This window comes from Diorhabda sublineata, chromosome 10 (assembly GCF_026230105.1).
Source record: "Diorhabda sublineata isolate icDioSubl1.1 chromosome 10, icDioSubl1.1, whole genome shotgun sequence".
Lineage (NCBI taxonomy): Eukaryota > Metazoa > Arthropoda > Insecta > Coleoptera > Chrysomelidae > Diorhabda > Diorhabda sublineata.
In genome coordinates this window covers 14,890,500-14,911,088 of record NC_079483.1, presented here as the reverse complement: position 1 = coordinate 14,911,088, position 20,589 = coordinate 14,890,500, and the positions used below count along the sequence as shown (strand labels likewise).

Here is a 20,589-nt window from a genome sequence, read left to right as displayed (position 1 = left end):
TTATCATTATATTATTAATAATTGATGATGAGGATGAAGATGAACAGTTTTTTAACGAATCTAAAATGTTTCTTCTCTTTTTTGAAAATATAAAATGTTCACAAACATAACAAAAACGATCAGATCTTCGTTTATACTTTCTACTCGACATTTCAAATCAATCAGAAAAAAAAATACTTTGAAGGGAATTAATAAACAATGAACTATCATCAGGAGTCAGATTTTTGGGCACCAGCTTCACACAGACTTTTGTCAAGTGTAATTCTTCGAATAAAATTCTTCTAACCATTTTTTTTTTCGACGTTTACAGCCTCGGCAATCATCCGGATGCTCATTCGACGATCTACATGCGTAATTTGGTTGATTTTGGTTACTGTTTCCGGAGTTTGAACAGTCACAAGGTGACCTGGGCGCTGGTCTTCTTCAGTGCTCTCTCGGCTATCATTAAAGTGCTTACACCACTCAAAAGCACGCGCAGGAGATAGAGAATTATACCCATAGGCCTATTGTAACAATTTATAGCACTTATACGGTTTTTTTCCAATTTAACGAGAAATTTGAGATTGATACGTTGCTCCTGTTTTCCGTCACACATGGTTTTCGGCACGAGAAAAAAATACGTTTGTTTCAAACCGCTACAGCACAAATACTATAATAGTTACGGAAACGTGTTTCGGGACGTGCATAGACAAGATATCTAGATACCCAACGCACTACTCGTTTTTTACCACACCCGTCTAGGGGTGGTAAAAAACGTCTAGGGCGCCCTCTAAGCGCGCAGTCTCGTTATTAGCCAGACCTCGTACTCTACATTCTTGTAATAAGGCGTTCCAGTTTTAGTAGAAATATAGGAGTATCACGATCAACTCCCCAAACAATAATTCACAATTGAGCAATTGAAAATCTGAAAGCATACTACCGAGTTTCCTATATTAACAAAAAGTTTCAAAGCTAAACGAATTGAAATTCCGTAAGCAGTATCAAAAGTAATATTCTTTGAAATGAATAACAATTGAAAATAATGGCCTTTGGTTTGGAGTAAACAAGAAAAGTATATGCATGCGAAAAAATATATGAAAAAATGCCGTTTGAAGCGGAATTCATAGTCAAGAAAATACAATTTTGTGTACAAAAGTGAATGACACTCATTTATTACTGAAGAAAGCATGTATTCAGACAGATACACGTAGAATACAAGTCTTTTCAGTGACATTCGTAACATGTGAAAAATATGGGAAATGGATTACAGAAGGAAAGTGGAAAGTATTTGGAAGTAGCACTACATTTGTTTCAAATTTATAGAACACTACTTTGTCACTGTCAAAATTTAGCTTAATTACGTTGCGGAAGAAATTTTGTCTCAAGATGTGATAGGATTTTGCCTGAAATAAGGTCTTAGAATTTTCAAATTTAATCCACAAGCTATGATAACATATTTTTTGTTAGTGTGGGTAAATATGGATCGTGATTATGTATGTAAATATGTAAATATTTTGGAACAAATGCGAATTATCCTATACTCGGAAATGAATATCATAATGATTTGGATAATTGTAGAAAACAAATTTTCATCAAACTAATTTAACTTGGTATGGTATAACATAGGTTGTGAAGCCGGTTCTGTCCAGTTTTCTCCTTCGAATAACGGCCGATTATTTTTCGAATATTTTTTTCGAACAATTTTTTGTAATTTCAGTGGTTATTTTCTAAATCAGATAAATTCAATATTTCACAAAAAATTTGTGATGTAACAATTCTTGATTAATTAAATTTCGTATGATAAATATATAGTCAGGCATTCGAAAGATTTAGTAAAAATTTTATTTTCCATTTTATCGCCAAAATGTCACAACCCACGCATTCATACTCCTATTATGAATTTCCAAAAAGTTTTATTGACTTGTTAGGAACTGTAGAAAATGCTGTAAAGTTTAGGGAAACGTTTAATCAAAGTTCTGTATATAATTTATTCATTATAAAATAGTCCTTCAATCGCGTTTCAATTTCGATTTCAAGGTTATAATTGTTCTAACAAATAAAATAATTGCAAATATGACTAGAATTGGAATAACAGTAATGAATATCAAAACGTCAACTAAATATCTTTGATACCATTTGAGATCCATGACAGTTGGTCTAATATGCGGCGCTCCTTTATGCCTGATAACATACTCAGTCCAAAAAACTGCTTCTTCCAATGGTGTCGCTATCCTGTCACGCATAATTCTTGATCTCTTTTTGGCGTTTAACCTGTAACTAAATGAATGCGGATGAATTTTAGTGTTATGGATGTTAAAAAAGTAACAAAGCAAATGGAATTCAGTTCATAGAAACGACCTTTCTTTCTGAACTATTTCAATCAGAAGATAAATACCCGTTATCAAGATACTTAAAAAGTTTTGGATCTCTATTTTGATCTTATATGTTAAATTAAGCTCGCTTCCGTATTTATATTTGTTTATAATGTGTCAGTCTCCTCTTGAGAAGGAAGATCTCAAAGTATGGCTCATATTTTGAAATCTATTAGGTTTATACTTTTTCCAATATCAATTACAGAATACAGTTATGCGAGGAACAATCAATATTTCATAAATACCCACGGCACTGATGCCAAATTAAGAAATGAAAATTAATATTCACTTTCCGTATAAAATCGGCAAACATGTAACAAACCGTCAGTCCACGTGGACTCATCATATCCACTGTTTAGCAATGAAAACATCGAATCGTAACCATAAGTGCATTTCTGTTGGTTGAAGCTGTATCTAAACAATTTCTTCGGGATATTCCTGCCAGAGACAGTGACTTCCTTTGGTGAGATTTATATAATCCATAAATTTCTTTGAATAAATAGAAATAAGGTGTTATTTAGACCATGGGCGAATGAAGACAATGAACTTAGACAGTGTAGTGAGAATAAAGACAGGTATGAATTTAGTAATAAAGATTAAGATTTACAAACACAAGTTATTTTAAATATTTAATGTTTAGAAAAGGAAAATATTCAGCAATCTGATAATACAATCATAGTAAGAATTAACTAGAGTAAATAAATTTTCCATTTATCGATTAGGCACAGAACCGAAAAACATGTAAAGAAACACTGAAATCAGTTGACAAAGCTACTCAAGCTTTTATACGTAGGACAATTTATAGCAGATTATCCAGAATACAATTATACCAATTTAGAAAAATTGCGTCAAGTTTTGTTAGCATGTGGTTTTAAACACAAAAAACTGAATAAATGGATGGCAATAACCGAATCGTCGTCGTCATTTGATGGCGTCAGATAAAAGACTACCGAAGTTTTAATAGACAGATAATTTATCTAGATGAAACATGGTTTGACAGTCACGATGTAGTAAATTTCGATTGGGTTGAAAATAGTGAAAATTGCTGTTTGAATGGGCCATGGTCTAAACGGAATAATTGTACACGCTGGAAGCCTAATGCTTTTTTAATATCTGCTAAAAAAATCAAAAACTGTGCGGCTGATTGTCATGAAGATATAACAGCAGAATTATTTGAAAAGTAATTTAATGAACAGCTTCCATCTAACATTCCACCACAATCAGTAATCGTTATGGATAACGCACCATACCACTCGCGGCAACTCCTTAAGGTACCAAAGTAGTAGTAGTAGTAGCAAAGAAATTTAAACATTTATGTCTGAAAAAAATATTTCTATTCCTATCAGCGATCGTAAAAAAGGCCTAACAAACAAAGAATTGGGGTCATACTCTTCTCAGACTACCTCCTTACTACTGCATATTTAACCCTAGAGTTAATATGGGCAATCGTAAAATAAGAATTACGAAGATGTAATCAATCTCAAGAACTGAGTAAAGAGATTGTGGAACTGGTAATGAAAGTTCTAGCAGGAGACCGCCAAGAGCTGTGAGTAAACTGTTTCGAACATGTTATAAAAGAAGAAGATAAGTATGTAGTATCACCCTCTTTACGACCCTTCATAATTCAACCCAATCATGACTCCAGCTCAGACGATTCTGACTACCATTATTATTCATAGAGATACTTTGGAATTGAAATGTTTTTTTTATTTGTTTTAGTTGCAAAGAATTCATTTTCCTTTATGGTTTTTGCTTTGAAATAATGTACAAAAAGGGCTCAGTTCATGTCTGGTGCCCTGTTTAAACCAAACTCCCTTACAGACAGACACATTTTACTCGTCTGTTTACGTTTTATAATTAAATATGCAGTTGTAGCAAGTTAACGCGGTATAATAATGATTGTTTTCCAAGTAGGTCTACAATTAAGTGCTTCTGTCTAAATAACGGCGTGTAATAGCGTCCAATTTATGATGATTCTATTGCATTTTAACGAATATTTTCTCGCATAAGATATACATATTTTTAAAAGTATTTATAAAAATAATAAATTTATAAAATAGGGTATCTACGCCTATGGCAGATCAAACAAAATTGTCGGCAAGAGTTTTTATAATCTGTAATAGATATTGGAAGAACTATACCAAAAAAAGATGTGTAAAACTTTTTTCAAATTACTGTACTTGATAACACATGATTCTGCGTCCAAACTCACAGTCGTCAATTTCAAACTATCACATAAATTATGGATTGCATAAAATGCCACTTTATACACTGATCTGCATCAAAATGCTGAAATGCAAGCTTGCTTCAATTCTGATTTATTGTAAACTGACCGTCCTCAACGTTTTACTCAAGCGGTTCCATACGTCCCTTAGATACTTGAACTTCCATTAACTTATCAAATTACTTTCCCTTATTTTTGTATGATATGACTCTAAGGACTAGAAATATAATTAATTATAGCTTTTGTATAGAATAGAATAATATTTAAGAAAATATAAACACGCAAGAGTGTACTACATAGTCTTGATATCCAACGAGAACAGTAGTCAGATTATTGAAACCACTTTGCTTATGTAAATTTTATGTTAATAAATAGTTTTTCAAAGTTGTGAATTTAGTTATTTAACCAGTTGGATAAACTTGATTTTAATTTTGAACTATCTGGATCTGTTTTTTTTCTCATCTAATTTTATTTTTACGGTAGGTTTCAAAATGAGTGCTTACATTGTGAATCTTTTGATAAGAATGTTTTTTCGTTCATTACATTGCACAAGAAAAGTTGAAATTTGATGATTTCTCATTCGTCAGGTGAAGAAGTGAGTAATATAATTTATGCCATTAAACAAAATTGAAATTTGTTCACATTATTCAAAAACATCGACTATATAATCCGGAATTTGTTAGTTTTAGAGCCAAGACCAGAAGTGTGAATGCTGGAGTATCATTCTATTCAATAAACGCAAAGGACAATAGGACAATAAGCTTACCATGTTGGTCAAATATCTCCTTTTCTACTAAAAAAAAATACTCTGATAAGAGATTATTTTTCAAAATGAACTTCCACTCAATATGTTGTCCTAATACTTTACGTCAGATGTTCTATCTAACACATTAAGTAGATATCTTTTATTGGTCGGCTTTCAGACATTTTTCATTTTTTATTCTGTGTATAGCTCTAAAAACTTGTACTAAAATAATCGCAACAGTGAAATGATATAAACTGAAAGTTATCAGATACGATTAAACGTTTATTTTAGTATATTTTCACTGAGAAACACGGTTAACTTTCTTATAAGTTTCTTTAAAAAACAAAAAATGGGAATGACTTTGAGCTTTGAAAAAATGCAGTAATATTCAACCAATATTTCATGATGCTATTTTATCTAAATTATCTCAATGAAGAGATTGAATGATATTGATAACAGGAATCGCCTAATGATAACCTACACTAAGCCAGTATTTTAGCTTGTGACCTCTTGGATACTTAAGACAGCCCCGACTACAGCTTATCTGACATATGTATCTCTATTTTTCATATAACTTATTCTTTGCCGTAGACACAATTTTATATAAATTTTCATACATAAACAAATTGAGTTGGAAACTTTAATGGTGGATGCCATCGCCGAAGTGGATGAATTTATTTCCATAGAAATTGTGATGAAAGTATTTGGAAAGTGGATGATCCTATCAATCAATCACATTCCAAATTGATTTAATTAATTCATATTCATTCAGAAAAAACAACTATTTTCTTACTGTGACGAAATTTCTGAATTTAAATGATACACCGCAATAACTCTCAATCGGGAAACTTGAAATTGAATTCGGGTAGTACTGTATTCGTTAAAAAACGTTGCCTAAGAAACTCTTGACTGTATTGAGTTTGGTACCACATACTACTTGAATCACAAGCGTCCTATATTAATGAATTACATTTTTTTGTCAACATTAGACACCCTTTCCTATCTGAAATTGAAATGACCCGAAGTCATTGGAGAGAATAACATCCACTTAATGATCTTTTCATTATATTCTTATTATATCCTTTATTATATCCTTTCCTATAATCACATCTTTATTCTATTCAATCTCTAATTCGATTAAATATAATATAAGAACTAATAACTAATTAGTTTCCAATCGTTTCATAATTGTCATTGATATGCAATAAATTTGTAATAAAGTCCAAACAATTTATATTGATTTTAGTATAATTAAGAATTCCAATCAAGTGCAAGTCGAAAAGCATCTGTTGGCTTTCTATAAATGTTAGAATAGTATTTTGATGTCTGTCGCTTTTGTAGACACACTCTCAGTTTTTAGAAGCATGTAATATATTCATAATAAATAGGAATTCATTTGGACAATCAATCACTTGTGTCCCCATCATAGTTTGATAAGTTAACTCGTATATAAGTGTGTCATTTGTATATGACTGTTTTGTCATTTTGACAGCGTGCCAGCTCCTCTTAAGCATGTACATCTAGTCGATTTAATGTCTGCCCTGTCAGTTATTTAAGTATTGTTGATAATTGATACTGAAACATTACAGCATGAGTCGTTTTGGGGAAGTTTCGCCTCAACAAACAACAGAAAATATAGAATAGGCAATCACGCAATCCACAAAAATACTAAATTTATGGAGTTTTGTGAAGTACGAAATTACGAACTGTCGAAAATAATTCTATTACAAAAAGAGAGGAATGGAGAAGGTTATAAAGAATATGCAATTAAATCAATTTGGAATTCAACTACGAAGATGAGCCAAGAAGAATATTTCAATGAATACAATATTAAATATGATCCTTTTTCCAACATAACTTTTAAAGAAGCTCGTGAAGCGAGAAATAGTAAACGGAAAGAATAATAAGTTATTCCAGAGAAAAGAAGACAAAGTTCTGTAACATTAAACAAGAAAGATATAGTAAAAATAGCAAAATTGTAGAATATAAACAACCCAAATGTAAAATCTACCATTTTAAAGAAAAAAAAAATCAAAATAAAATTTCAACAAGATTTGAATGCAATATTTTCAAAGACCCAGAGTGGGACGAAAAAACTGGCAAACATCAAATGGATAACAAAAAATGAACTGGATGCAGGTATTTGTCCCGTTGCATTGTTAAAATAACTGTTACAAAAAAAAATGAAACATAATATCTAAACTAATTTTTATAACTCCAAATACCTTTTACTAAAACAAAAATTCTTGGTGCAAAAAAGTTCCACTGGATATTAATACGATTTCTACTTGGACCGAATATTCTGCAACTAAAATCAGATTTCTCTTTTAAGAATAAATTTCTGTTTAATTCAAAATTTTTCTATCAGTAATTTTGCTCGAAAACCTGACATTTGAAAAAATCCCTCGACCTTCGGACTCGCGATTTTGTTATGTCAATTTTTCTCGTAAAACTACTGGTTGGCAAAATAATTTCGTTACAAAAAGAAATTTATCCGATAAAGAAAAGCTCTTATGTTTTTACTGTTGATTAAATATTCATGATAATAATCTAATACACAATAATGAGAAATATTATGAATTTTTTGGAAAAATTGGAATTTGAATAATATTCCACGGTGCACATTTTTAAAAATTAGATTTTTCAAAGCTGTCAATTTAGCTAGAACCTCATGGAAGAATATTGACCATTAAATTTTACCATAGTTTTTTGAGTAAATGAAGTTAAAGAAACTGGAAATTAGCATTTTTATTATAAAGAAAAAATTCGTGAAATGGTTCCTTAGGCTAGCCCTGTCCAGCTACAATGGAATTTTAAAATTCTGAGAACTCGTGCGGCTTTTTTCACATTTTTCATAAAGGCGGAAGCGCCTTTGATGTGTCGTTTTAGAACATTTTATTATAGGGGGCGGGTTTATTTAAAGTATTTCTTTTAAATGGTTTCTGGGAAAGTCTATTCAATTATTTCTTTTTGTTCTAGAAGTTTGTAGAATTCTATTTGTAGTATATAAACAAGTTTATGTAGCGCAGTTTGGTTTAGTTTTGAATAAATCGTCGTACTGAAAAGAACGAATTAGTGAACATAATCACAGAAATTATTTAAGTGATATTTATAAATAGATTTTTATAAATTAAATGTATTGTGTAGTGTATAAATGAATAAAGGACGTAAGAGACAGTGTTTATCAATTCACCCCACGAATAGAAAGAGTGTGAATAAATACGAAAAATGTTACATTATGAATAAACTTATGTAATATTAGACTCGCTAAATAATATATTTTATGAAAAATAATGAAACCTTCATGCAAAAAGCTAATTTTAATTCTTTCGTCGATATCTAACTTTTAAAATAATTTTTTTACAACTTTATTTCCGACAAAATTTCACGGTGAAGGGCGATTCAAATGTCATAACGTAATTGCTTGAATTTTTCTTTGGTCTATCAGGCTGTTGTGGAAAGTAATTACTGCTACTGTCAATAAACATCAAGCAATTAACTGCAGCCGCAAAAGACAAACACAAGCATGGCTAATGACTCAAACTATCATAAAAATATTTATGTTTATCATAATCTACTAAATTTTGTTTTCCATGCCGAAAGTACCTACTCCACATTGAATTTTTCAAGATGGAAGAAGTATCAAAGGAGTTTCCGAAATGTCGCAATCTCTATGTTCTGATGTGATAAGTTTTTTTATCGTATCAACCATAAAATGTTGCCGAATCGAGTGGTATTAGTTTACGAGTATTTAGATACTAGATACTAAGTCAAGTTTCGAGGACTAATCATAACTTAGTTTTTTTTTCGAAAGTTTTCGAAACTTTTTATATCTTGATTTTCTTGTTATAACTCAAATGATTGGGGTAATAATTTTTCTCTTCGTTTCGAAGTTTTTAAATTAGGTTAAAAGGTGTTTCACAATTAGCTTCCATTTTACAGGGTGTTCCGGGAGGTACATAAGTAAGAAAATATTAAAAATCCCATATTATATTTGCGCGTAACAGATGTTAGGATTAATTCAAGACCTATTAGTTCTCACAATACACGAATATATTGAATATTTTCTCTAGTTTTTCATTACTATTCAAAAAATTTAGTTGGTGACAGATTATGAAATAAAAACAAAAAAAAAACAATAGTAAATGTTCGAAGTAGGCACCTTTCTACATAGCTTCGCAATCCACGGAGGATTTTTCTTTGAAATTCGACGAGCTTCCCAAATTTCTACATGATAGCGTCACAATGGAAGTTTATTCTACACCGTTAAACACAAACAAGTAAACGAAGTATCGATAGAAAAACGAGAGGTCGTATGAGAATTTTTTATGTCACAGCATTATTTTCACATTATCTATTTACTTCTGAATGTTTTGCATCAAGTTTCGAAAGACCCTGTATAAGTTCAATGCGTATCACTTGTCCACTTCTATTGATTATTTTAGAATTGCAGTAGGGATCATTTATCCTTCCATCTTGATATTTGTGCTAGTTGTGTTTTGCTTCTTCTTGAATTTTGGGCTTCTCTTTCAAATCAAGATGTCCGATATAATCTTTCTTTTCTCATTGTTGGTTTGGGCATTGCTATTCGACATACTCCCTCTTCTCCTTTTATACCGTTATGGAATTGAACCAACACATAATCCACATTTGTGTTGTTGTTTCTACGTATTAGTAGGTCTATTTTCATATTATATTACTATAGATGATAATAGCAGAATTTTGTTGTTGAATTTTATAAAACGGCAGTTTTTAAATACCTCTCAAATGGCAGATAATTAATAGATGTGAATAACTTGAGTATTTGGGATTAGGAACAGTAAAAAGAGGCTTCAATTTCGTTTTGTTTTTGGTTTAGTTCCTGAAATATCTATTTAGTGTGACGATACAAGGGCTATTGGTCATTACAGAGGGAGCCTGCTGAGAGTTTTGAATTTATTTCGAGTATTTATGTGCTTTCACGAAAAATTTACCAATATACCGTATCACAAATCGCTTTCTATTTTTTGGCTAATAAAAGTCTTTATATCATATCTACCCCCAAAGAACTTACTATACAGATTTAACATTAAGTTTCTTCTTAATTTTTGACGAAATTGACGAAGTTGATAAAATAAAAACATGATAATGAGGAATCAATGCCAGACCAAATGAGGGCATTAAGAAAAAAGGTTTCCAGTTATGAATTCAACGTTAGTTCAACTTCTTTTAATAATTCGGAGCAGAATATGAATAGCTAACTCCACTCCCACTTTCCCTACATAAGTTCCAAACTTACTCAGAATTGGTGACTAATTCATGTAAAGCTTTTGAAAATGCTTCTTCAGTGAACTCTAGAAGATTTAATCTAATAGCAAACCCCTTTCTTGCAGCTTCTTCTATGTTTCTTTTCTGATCCCAAGCTACGGGCAGACCTAGTATCGGAACACCATGGTAAATTGCTTCATATGTCCCAAGAAGACCACCATGTGATATGAATAATATAGTATTTGGGTGAGCTGTAAACAAAAAAGGATAGAGATAGAATAATCACACAAAATATCGTATACACAGCATATGGTAGATGATCGTTTACATCAGAATGCATCCATGAATTTACTGTTAAAACTGTGGAGTGGAAATTGAATAAGTCAATTGAAATTCTGCATGGCGAAATAATTGATTTCCACTTTGGAGGATAGTAATACGAAGAAAATCGATCAACGAAAAAATATCGCAGATCAGAGAGAGAGCTAAAATAGTATAATGAGTGACGCAAATATTCTAGAAAAGGAAAATCATTGAATATTTCGAAACTAGTAGGTGAAAGATCAGTATATTATATAGATTGTTAATGTTGTCAAAAATCGGCTTCCCATCCCAACGTTATTTTTATACAAATCTTACCCATGATATCATTTTGTGGTACCCATTTTCTAATCATAACATTATCTAATGTTGCTATACTTTGGTCGTCGATGCTCCAGATTACTTTTTGTTTAATTTTCGAAAATGTTCGTAATAAAGCTGATTTCATATGCATTCCAAAAGTGGAACCGTTAAACAATGATCCCATTGAAAACAAAATAACACCATCTTTAGCGTCGTTCATGAATTCTTCTATATCCTTCGGTAGCGGTTTGCCCTCGGTTACATGAATACCTCCAACTTCTTTGACATTTTGTTGTAAAGGTATTGAATCGAACAAACTGGGGTTTGATTGTACAAAATGTAAACTTGGATTGAATATAACATTATATAAATCAGGTGCATCTGAAATAGAAAAATCTATCTTGAACTTTGTATATGATAAATCCCCAAAAATAATGTAGAATGTTTTTTGGCAAATATCCACTTTACAGATTTTGAGAGTACCTGAATCAGTAACATCCTATTTATGAGTAATTTTTTCTATGTCTGACTAACTGAAAATCCACGTCGCAATCGCAGAGCAGAAGCAAAAGAAAATTTGCGATTTATGTTTTACCTTAACAAGCTAAATTGAAATGTTCAAATATTTACATAAAGCAATATTATTAAGTTATTTCTTGACTCAAAGTATAAAATATGCATCGTCAACTTTGTGAACAAATAACTCGATACTTATATCATTCATAAATATAAGATTAACATTAATCAATATCTTTTCTTGCAAGCTTTTTTAAAGAAATAGGATTCCTGGCAAATCTCTCTGAGAGATTCAAATAAAATCCCTGATATAATAGATTTTTCTATAGGCCAGCGACCTGAGCTTAGAGCATACTTCTCACATTTGAATGGTTGTATAAAACAAAGGTAGTGAGCACCAGAAGGGTTGGTGAAGTCTCAACACAAGCTTTGAGAAGGCAATTGATCTCTCAGATCCACTGCGAACGGATCGACAGTTAAATCATGCGGCAAGTAGCTTACGATTGAAAACAAAAGTATAAAAGAGATCAGCGCCCTTATAACAGAGAAAAAAAAGGAAATTGCAACAAACAATAACACCAATTGATAAAACAGTCTTAAGCAATATCAAAAATAATTATAGTTATCCCGCATTTCTGCAGCTTCTATTTTAATTGTTTCCTTTGGAAAGTAATTCAGTCATACAAAAATAAATTATCAATAAAGGGTGAATTGCTATACAAGGTGTGGCTATTAAGTAACAAGACTAGCATTGCTATAGAAAAAGGTTATCGACTATCAACTGTTGAGCCTGAAGCCTACTCTTTCTAATGGAATGTATCTGTAGACAAACCAGTGTAGCCGTGACCTTCGTTTGTACAGAACCTGCGTCACGTTTGTTATTTTTTTCTTTGATGTGCGTGTAATTTTATCATATATAGTAATATCTACATTTCTAAAACACCATTAAGTTTGCTTATCGCTATTCTTATCATTCTAGTTAGTTTGATTTTTTCGACTAATTAATACAAATACTTAGAATTAAAATAATTAATATGGAATCTGTACACTATGAAGGTAAATACTGGAACTATGATTAATTTGATTATGAAGAAATGAAGCAGAATCTATGAATTAGTTTTTCAAAGGAAATCAGTTTGGTCAGTTTTAACTCGATGGGACTATTAGAAAGCTTAACGATCCCTGGCCATCCACTAACCCAGCCAAAAACTAGATTTTATAATGAAAGTATCAAATGGAAATTACAAATTAATCATAATTTTATATGAGATATATTGTATAGATAAGCGATTATACACTTGGCGACGTTGTTAAATTACTTTTCGATGGATACATCAAAGTGTGCTGCGATATTAAAAACCACAATGGATCGATTCGGAATACCTACAAGTTTAAAAAATTATCGAAGCAATTGGATATTCAATTCATTCACAGTAACGAATACTGCTCGAATTCCATAATAGTCGACTTTTTTTCCACAGTCAGTGGTTATAACCCTCTCCTTGCAGTTGTGAGCCATTAGGTATGTCAATATCAACAAAAAGATCGATTGACATCACATTTTTCATATGAGATATGAAATATTTGTAGCCATACTAACCAGGAAAGTAGTTGTTTCCTCCTTTGAAAAACGGCAAAAAAATAATTTCCAGTTATTGGAATTTGAAATAATATAAGAGGTGGCAGGTAGATTTTTTTTGTAACTACGTTATTAGTCCAATACACGGGTGGATATTCTCCTCTCCCTTCTCCTGATAGTGAATTTTAGAACTCTCACATTATCTGTAACATTTTTTTTTCATTGATTTACCATATCCAAAAATGAAAACGCATCATCATTTGTTAGAATTGATTTTCTCAGATAAAAAACATGGACAGCGTTCCATACGTTCCATAAAAATGAGGTGATAAACAGGCACAGTTATCATTTTTGGGGTCAAGAAAACTCCAACTATTAGGGCCATAGTTATTTCAGGAAAACCTTACAATGGGATATTACTTAGGCTTCTTAAGACTTGAATTAGTATCTTCTCTATGTATTATACCTTAAGTTTCGAATTAGTTCCTGCTCTAGCTGTTTAAATTTATATTCAGACAAAATTTCTATTTAATATGAGTACACCACTGGTGTAGCAGCGAGGAACAATTCAATTGCCATCAATATCTCAAGATTCATCTCCATTAAATTAGATTTTTTATAAATATCTGAGACCCGTTTTGTCAAAACATAGTTAATAGTTGGATTATGGGTCGTCAAGGACCATTGAGTACAAAGAACAAATTTCTAATATTAATGATAACCAAATTAAAGCAGAATTGAGTATAATACGGGCTAGGACTATTTGGAACTTCATATCGTCTTTGAGACTTCAAGTAGATGGTGAGAGATATTTTCGATATCACTAATAACGTAACTTTTGTTTTCGTTCATCATCCAAAAATAATAATAATAAATGGACATGCACCAGCAGAAAATAAACCATTGACTCAAAAGTGCGAGATTTAACAAGTTATGGCAACCGTAGTACAGAAGACACCAAGGTGCGATATGATTGATAAAGTAAGAATAGATTGAGATGAATAGAAAAAAAAAAGGATTATGTCAAAGAGTTATTTAGAACAGCGAAAATTGAAATATTCGACCAATCAGTTACATACGGTGAAACGTAGGTCTTAACGAAGGCTTACGAAATAAAACTGGTTATATGGGGGTGTTGAGGAAAATTTTCGGGAGAATGATAACAAGTGTCACGATATTGGACAAGAAGATCTCACAAAGAAATGAAAAATCTGTAGAAATACTCATCGCTAACGAGATACATAGAAACTCAAAGAGCAAGATGGTTGGGGCGTACAATAATTATACCAGGAAATAGATTTGCAAAAAGGGTCAATGAAAACGGGGAAGGAGGTAGAAGAAGGAGAGGGAACCCATCGCTGGATGCAGTTTTTAAGGATATTAGAGAGGTAGAACTTAATTGGAGTGCAAGAGTACAGAATCGCAACATGTAGAGGAGAATTATTCAATAATGATAATGAAAAAGCATATTTTCTATAACAAATATTTCATCAAAATGTGTTTTTCGAATTGAATTTGATTTCACGAATGTTAGTTAATATTATTTTACAATTAACTTGAATCATAGAAATTTGTTGTGATATGATAATTCCAAATTAGTAATTATAAACTGTAAAATTTAATTTTGAGTAATAAGAATACCCTCTAAGGTTTTAGCAGAAAATAGTTTGCTATTAACTAAATCACATTGAGTGTATAAAGCTGCATTAACCAGATTAAAAAGGTTGAGAGATAAACAGAATCTCCCAGTTTATAATATATGAATGCGTCCAACGCAGACTTGTTTCACGTGTTTTTCATCTGGTTGAACAGAAATAATTCGATTCCAGATTTTCACGAACATCTATATCATATATTACCTGTTCCATTTCAAATACGTAATTAGTTTCTATACAGAATAATACATCAAACAATTTCGATTGTGGCATTTGCGAAATTTTTAATCTATTGTTAAAAATATAAACTCATACGATAAACTATTTTTCTATAGATAAATACCCATACTATTCATGCATTGAATAAACATATAGAATGAAGTTTTGTGAGAAGTTTACTATTTTATGTCACAGTATTTGGATTTAAAAATAATGCCAGTTAACCACAAAGTGATTTTACTTTTGGAGTACTTGATAGGTTGCATTTTAGTTCTATATACTTGAAAACTTAACCGATGCTATTTTTTGATTGTTATGATTCAGTCTACTCACTCACTACCACATTACACTTCACATTTTACACTGGTTCTTTCGTTCCCTCCATTGATTCTTTAGATTAGAATCAAAATATCATAACTGTCAGTAACTTATAACTTATAACTTATAACAAATCTTTAGATGTTTGTGTCCTGTTGGACCACGATCCACACTTGATTACTACACTAATATCCAAACTTGATATTTCTCAAACATCCGTAATAAAAATTTTATGTGATAATAAATTCCATCTATACAAAGTAACGTTGTTTCAAAAGTTGTCAAATGAAAAATGTTACAATCAAAACGATCCAAATTCTTTAAGTAATGTTATGTTTTGCGATGAGGCCACTTTTTGTATTAAAGGAAACATAAATCGGAATGATTATAGATACTAGTCACGTAACAATCCTCGTTTGGTGCGTGAATTCCACATCCAACATCCCGATAAACTGAATATATGAGCTGGAATAATTTCATTGAGGGTAACTTAAATGTTCCGGCGTATTTAGATTTATTGGATATTTCCAATTACATTCAAAAAGAAAATTTTCAATATCTCAATAACAATATCCAAAACTACAATATTAGGCCCCAACCAACCTTACTATGCGTGTAGTGAGGCAATACTTAATGTGTTTCCCAGAACATTGATTAGAAGGCGTGGTTTTATCGAATGGCTTCTGCGATCACCCGACATGAATCCTTTAGACTATTTCCTTATAAAACAAAACCTGCCGATATTCAGAAATCAAAAGATGGGATTACCACAGAGATAAGAAGAATTGAGCAGTCAGGGATGTTGCAAAATGTTGTGAAAAGTTTTAAAAATCGCATGGCTTGTTATATTGAAGTAAATGGACAACATTTTGAGCATTTGTCTTTAGTTGCTGTAAGGTTTCTACGCCATGATTTAGATAAATATTCAACTGCACCAGTTTCCTTAAACTTTTTACTTACTTACTGACACTAGACCTTGTTACGAGATTTGTATTAGCAAATAAATTATTGAAGAATATTCTAATTAAAAGAGATACTGTAAATGTAGCTATAACTCCGAAATTATGGCATTTAGGTATAGAGAGTATCGCATAACAAATAATCAGTATTTCTTAAGGATTTCTAAAAACACAAAATATATAGGGTGATCCATTTGAAATAACAAAGATCATTATTTTTTCCGAAAAAGAAAATATCTGAAAACAATGTAATAATATTAATATAATTAAGGCGTTCCATACATAAAACTCACTCTATATTTTTTCAAATCTACAATTTCAATATTCGTATTCAACTTATCCTTCTCAATTGAACAATTCGAAAGTTTGAAAGCTCGAACGCGATGCAATCTCATTCCAGTGAGTGTTCCAAATGAACCTTTACGCTCAATAAGAATCAAAGGTATGAAGATTAGAAAAATGGAAACTTTTGAAGTAGAAATGTACAGAGAAAAATCGTGCTTAGATATAACTTAAAAATGAAAATGAAATTTGTCGAATGAGAAGCCTAAGCGGATTCGAATTAGAAAACTAATGTTCTTTTAATATACGGAACTAAAATCATTTCATGTCTTAAAAATATTAAAAAAAAAACTCACCTGGAAAAAGTTCACGCATCAAACTTATCTGGTTAGGTATCATCTTGAAATCTCTAATGAATTGTAACACAATCTCTTGGTACAAATTCTGTAGCCTTTCCCAAAAGTTCATATGCGAATCGTACGTAGCAATAAGGTTGGGAATATAAGCTGGTGAAAATGGATTATCAATGAAATTATTGTGATAAGTATCCGTAATGAAAGGTGATTGTACAATCAATGGACAATTGAATCTATGTCGGAGTATACCGATGACGTAGTTAGCTACATTCTCCATTATCATAACATCGAAAGTTGAATTGCTTTTCATCAATTCCTGGACTCCTTTGTTTTTAAGTGTGACTTTTCCCAAGTTGTAAGAAAAGTTTGTTGCCCATATCATTTGACCAAAATAACTGTATGAACCAGTATCAGAAAACTCTTCGTGAAATTCCCCTGTAAAAAATAAATGAGTGAATTTCGTTACTTGATCGATCGATAAATATTTATACTATTTTGGAAGACTGGAGCACCGAAAATCCCCTGTAATTTAGTACATACACTCAAATATGTGTGAAATGAGTGTATCTGAATTACTGAATTAGAAGAAGAAATTGTGAGAAACTTGGAAGAGGAAGGTCTAGCTATCAGTGGTGAAATTGAAAAATCGATTCTTCAGTAGAGCATTGATCATGGTTTTACTGAGTCTTTGACTTCACGAAGTTTATGTGTGGACGTTGACTATTTGTTCTCCCATTCATTGAGCACTTTACGCTTTAGGATTGTTTTAATATTGGCAGTAATTAAAAAGATCACGCACTCCATATTATTACTATAAACAGCTTCCCTAGCGGTCAGCTCTGCCTCTTCGTTTCCTTTCCTGTAAATATTACAATTGTTGCTTGAGATATCGATGCTTCTGTGTAAATGTGTACAATGTTTTTGTACCTCGATTCATCGTTGAATTAAATTCAGATCCATTTAAACAGTTGACATAAAAGCTATTCATTCGGGACCTAGTGAAAGATGTTATGATGTTGATTAATTCTCATTTTTTAATAATGATTGTTTTATTTCCGTTTATTTCTCAAATATAACAATAATTTGAATAAATATAGAAAATTTTCAAATTATATACAGTGTGTCTACTTAAGTTGGATCCATATGGATATTAGTGGTTTTATGAAAAAAATTATTCCCAATAAAAGGTTCTGCATGGTCCAAAAGTTAAAATGCAACCATCATTTATCAATTTTTTAAAGCATTATACAAGCTTTGTCAAAAAATTTGAATTTTGTGCTTATTTACTAATCATTCCGTATTAATTATTCTGGCTGGAAACTATTTAACTCTCTCACCTGTAAAAATATGATAATCTTTCTATTTATTAGTGTTTTTGAATAACCTTGCATTTGTAATGAATGCATAATGATTATTTATTGTAGAAATTGAAAAATCCAGACAAATAATATCTATTAAACAGAAACAAACATAATTAAATTCCATTTTAATATCCACCTTCTCTTTGTAAATATTTAATTGCTCTTCTGTCAAACTCTTGTATTACTTTCCGTATTATAATTTTTTGGAATTCTCCAGAAATAAACCACTCCAATGGTCTACATCATCAAATGGTTCTTGCTGATAAACCTGCTGTTTTAAGTAGCCTCATAAAAAAAGTCAAATCAGCAGACCTAGGAGGCCAAAAAAAATCTAAAAATCTGTTAATCACTTTCCCATTTTACATATTTTCAAGGAGTAATCTAACGTTTAATGTACTATGGATGGAAGCACAGTCTTGTTGGAACCAAATTGTTATACGTTTTTGTAACGGAAGGTCGTACAAAAAATCACTTGATTTTCTAATAATTAAAGTATTGTGTGGCATTTCAGGAATGTCGAAAAAAAAAGTCCAACTAATTTGTTTTTGTACACACCACAACATACGTTCGTTTTAAAAGAATATTGGTACCGAGTTAATATTACAAACTTTGGATTATTGTTAGACCACCACCCGCGACAATTTTGTGATGAGACGGTTCCGTTTGAAGAAAATGTTGCTTCATCGTAAAATATGATAGTTCTTGTAAGAAACGGATCTTCATCCAAGTTTCCTTGGATACGAACATTATAATCCCTTGGTAGTAATGTGTGTACAAATTGCGGTTTGTATGCATGATATTTATCACCTTTCAAAATATTTGCCACTGTATCTTTACTAACAGAAGTAGTTTCAATTGTAGAGGCACTTTTTCCTAATGATATTTTTAGGTCTTCTACGACAGAAAGCATGACTTCAAATTTAGTGTCTTCATTCGCAACCCGTTTTCGGCGTTTATTCTAAAATCTTTTTATTTTCTATACTTCCACAAGCCTTAAAGTTATTTAAAACTTTTGTAACTGTTGAATGCCCTATGTTTATATAAGGATGTCTATTATTAAAATATTTGCGGCCTCTTTATGTGTTTTGTAATTGTCTACAACAATTAACACAAGTTATAATTTTTCTTCACGACTTAGTAAATTTATCATTTTTATTGTAATGTTATAAACAACAACTCACTCTAATATTCACTGTCACTACTCATAATAAAAGTTTTCTCTATGGTTCCGTCTTAAGTAGACACACTGTATAAGAAAAATGATTAATTATCTTGTGAAACTATCTAAGGTTATCATATAAATATTAACGAATTTCAAATGAGAATTATTTTGCACCCCCTTTCGTTAGGAGATGCCAAAAATCCTTTTAGGTACTCTGTGATAAAGTATCTAATGAAAATTTGGAGCCAATCGGTGGTTTCCTGTCTTTGAAACTCCAGCATTTTGGAAAATTTAAATAATTATGGACATCGATAATTTATGATAAAGCAATAACTGTATACGAATTACTTACTGAACAGAAGTTCTGTGTCCTCTTTCAAAGATATTTCGTGTAAATTTTTTATCGGAGTTTTTTGAGGATAACAACTAATTAAAGTCACATTGTGACTTCTCTCGATCAACGCCAAAACAAGCTTGAAACCCAACATAAAATGACTATGAGCACAAAACGGAAGCACTACTAAGATATTGTGAGCATTTAAAAGGGGGAAAACTCCCCATAAGAAAAGTAATAAGACCAACTTCATTTCAGTGAAGTGGAACTGATAATGAGCACTGAACTCCTCACGCCATAATATATCTGTATAGTTTAAATATTTTAAATTCATTAAAACCTATTTAACACGCCCATTGATATTGTCTATTTGTTATAGGATAAGAATATTATTCAATATAAGCAATTAGAAAATAGTATGTTATACACCGAGCGTTCAATGAAGGCAGTTTTTCACGAAAAATGAAAATTCTAATAATCTAAGTGAATAATAGGTATACGCAATTAGAAGACTATATAAAGAAATCGCACTTTGAAAAATACTAGAGCAGATTCCAATGTTTCAATTTCCTATTCTAATCATTAATTAAATATTTTCATTAAAACAAAACGGATATTAAATGTACATGACAAATAAGTGTCTATAATTTACTTTCT

The 20,589-nt window shown here is 31.2% G+C and overlaps 1 protein-coding gene across 1 annotated transcript; it reads right to left on the bottom strand.

Annotated features, from left to right (window-relative positions):
• Positions 1-1,930: 1,930 nt before the first annotated feature.
• LOC130449231 (UDP-glycosyltransferase UGT5-like) lies at positions 1,931-20,202 on the bottom strand. The gene is made up of 5 exons (XM_056786915.1): positions 19,951-20,202; positions 17,076-17,510; positions 11,207-11,572; positions 10,599-10,818; positions 1,931-2,256 (listed from the first exon to the last, which is right to left on the bottom strand). Exons 1-5 carry the CDS (start codon positions 20,183-20,185, stop codon positions 1,989-1,991), a joined length of 1,524 nt encoding a protein of 507 aa, XP_056642893.1. The 5' UTR covers positions 20,186-20,202; the 3' UTR covers positions 1,931-1,988.
• Between the last annotated feature and the right edge of the window lie 387 nt (positions 20,203-20,589).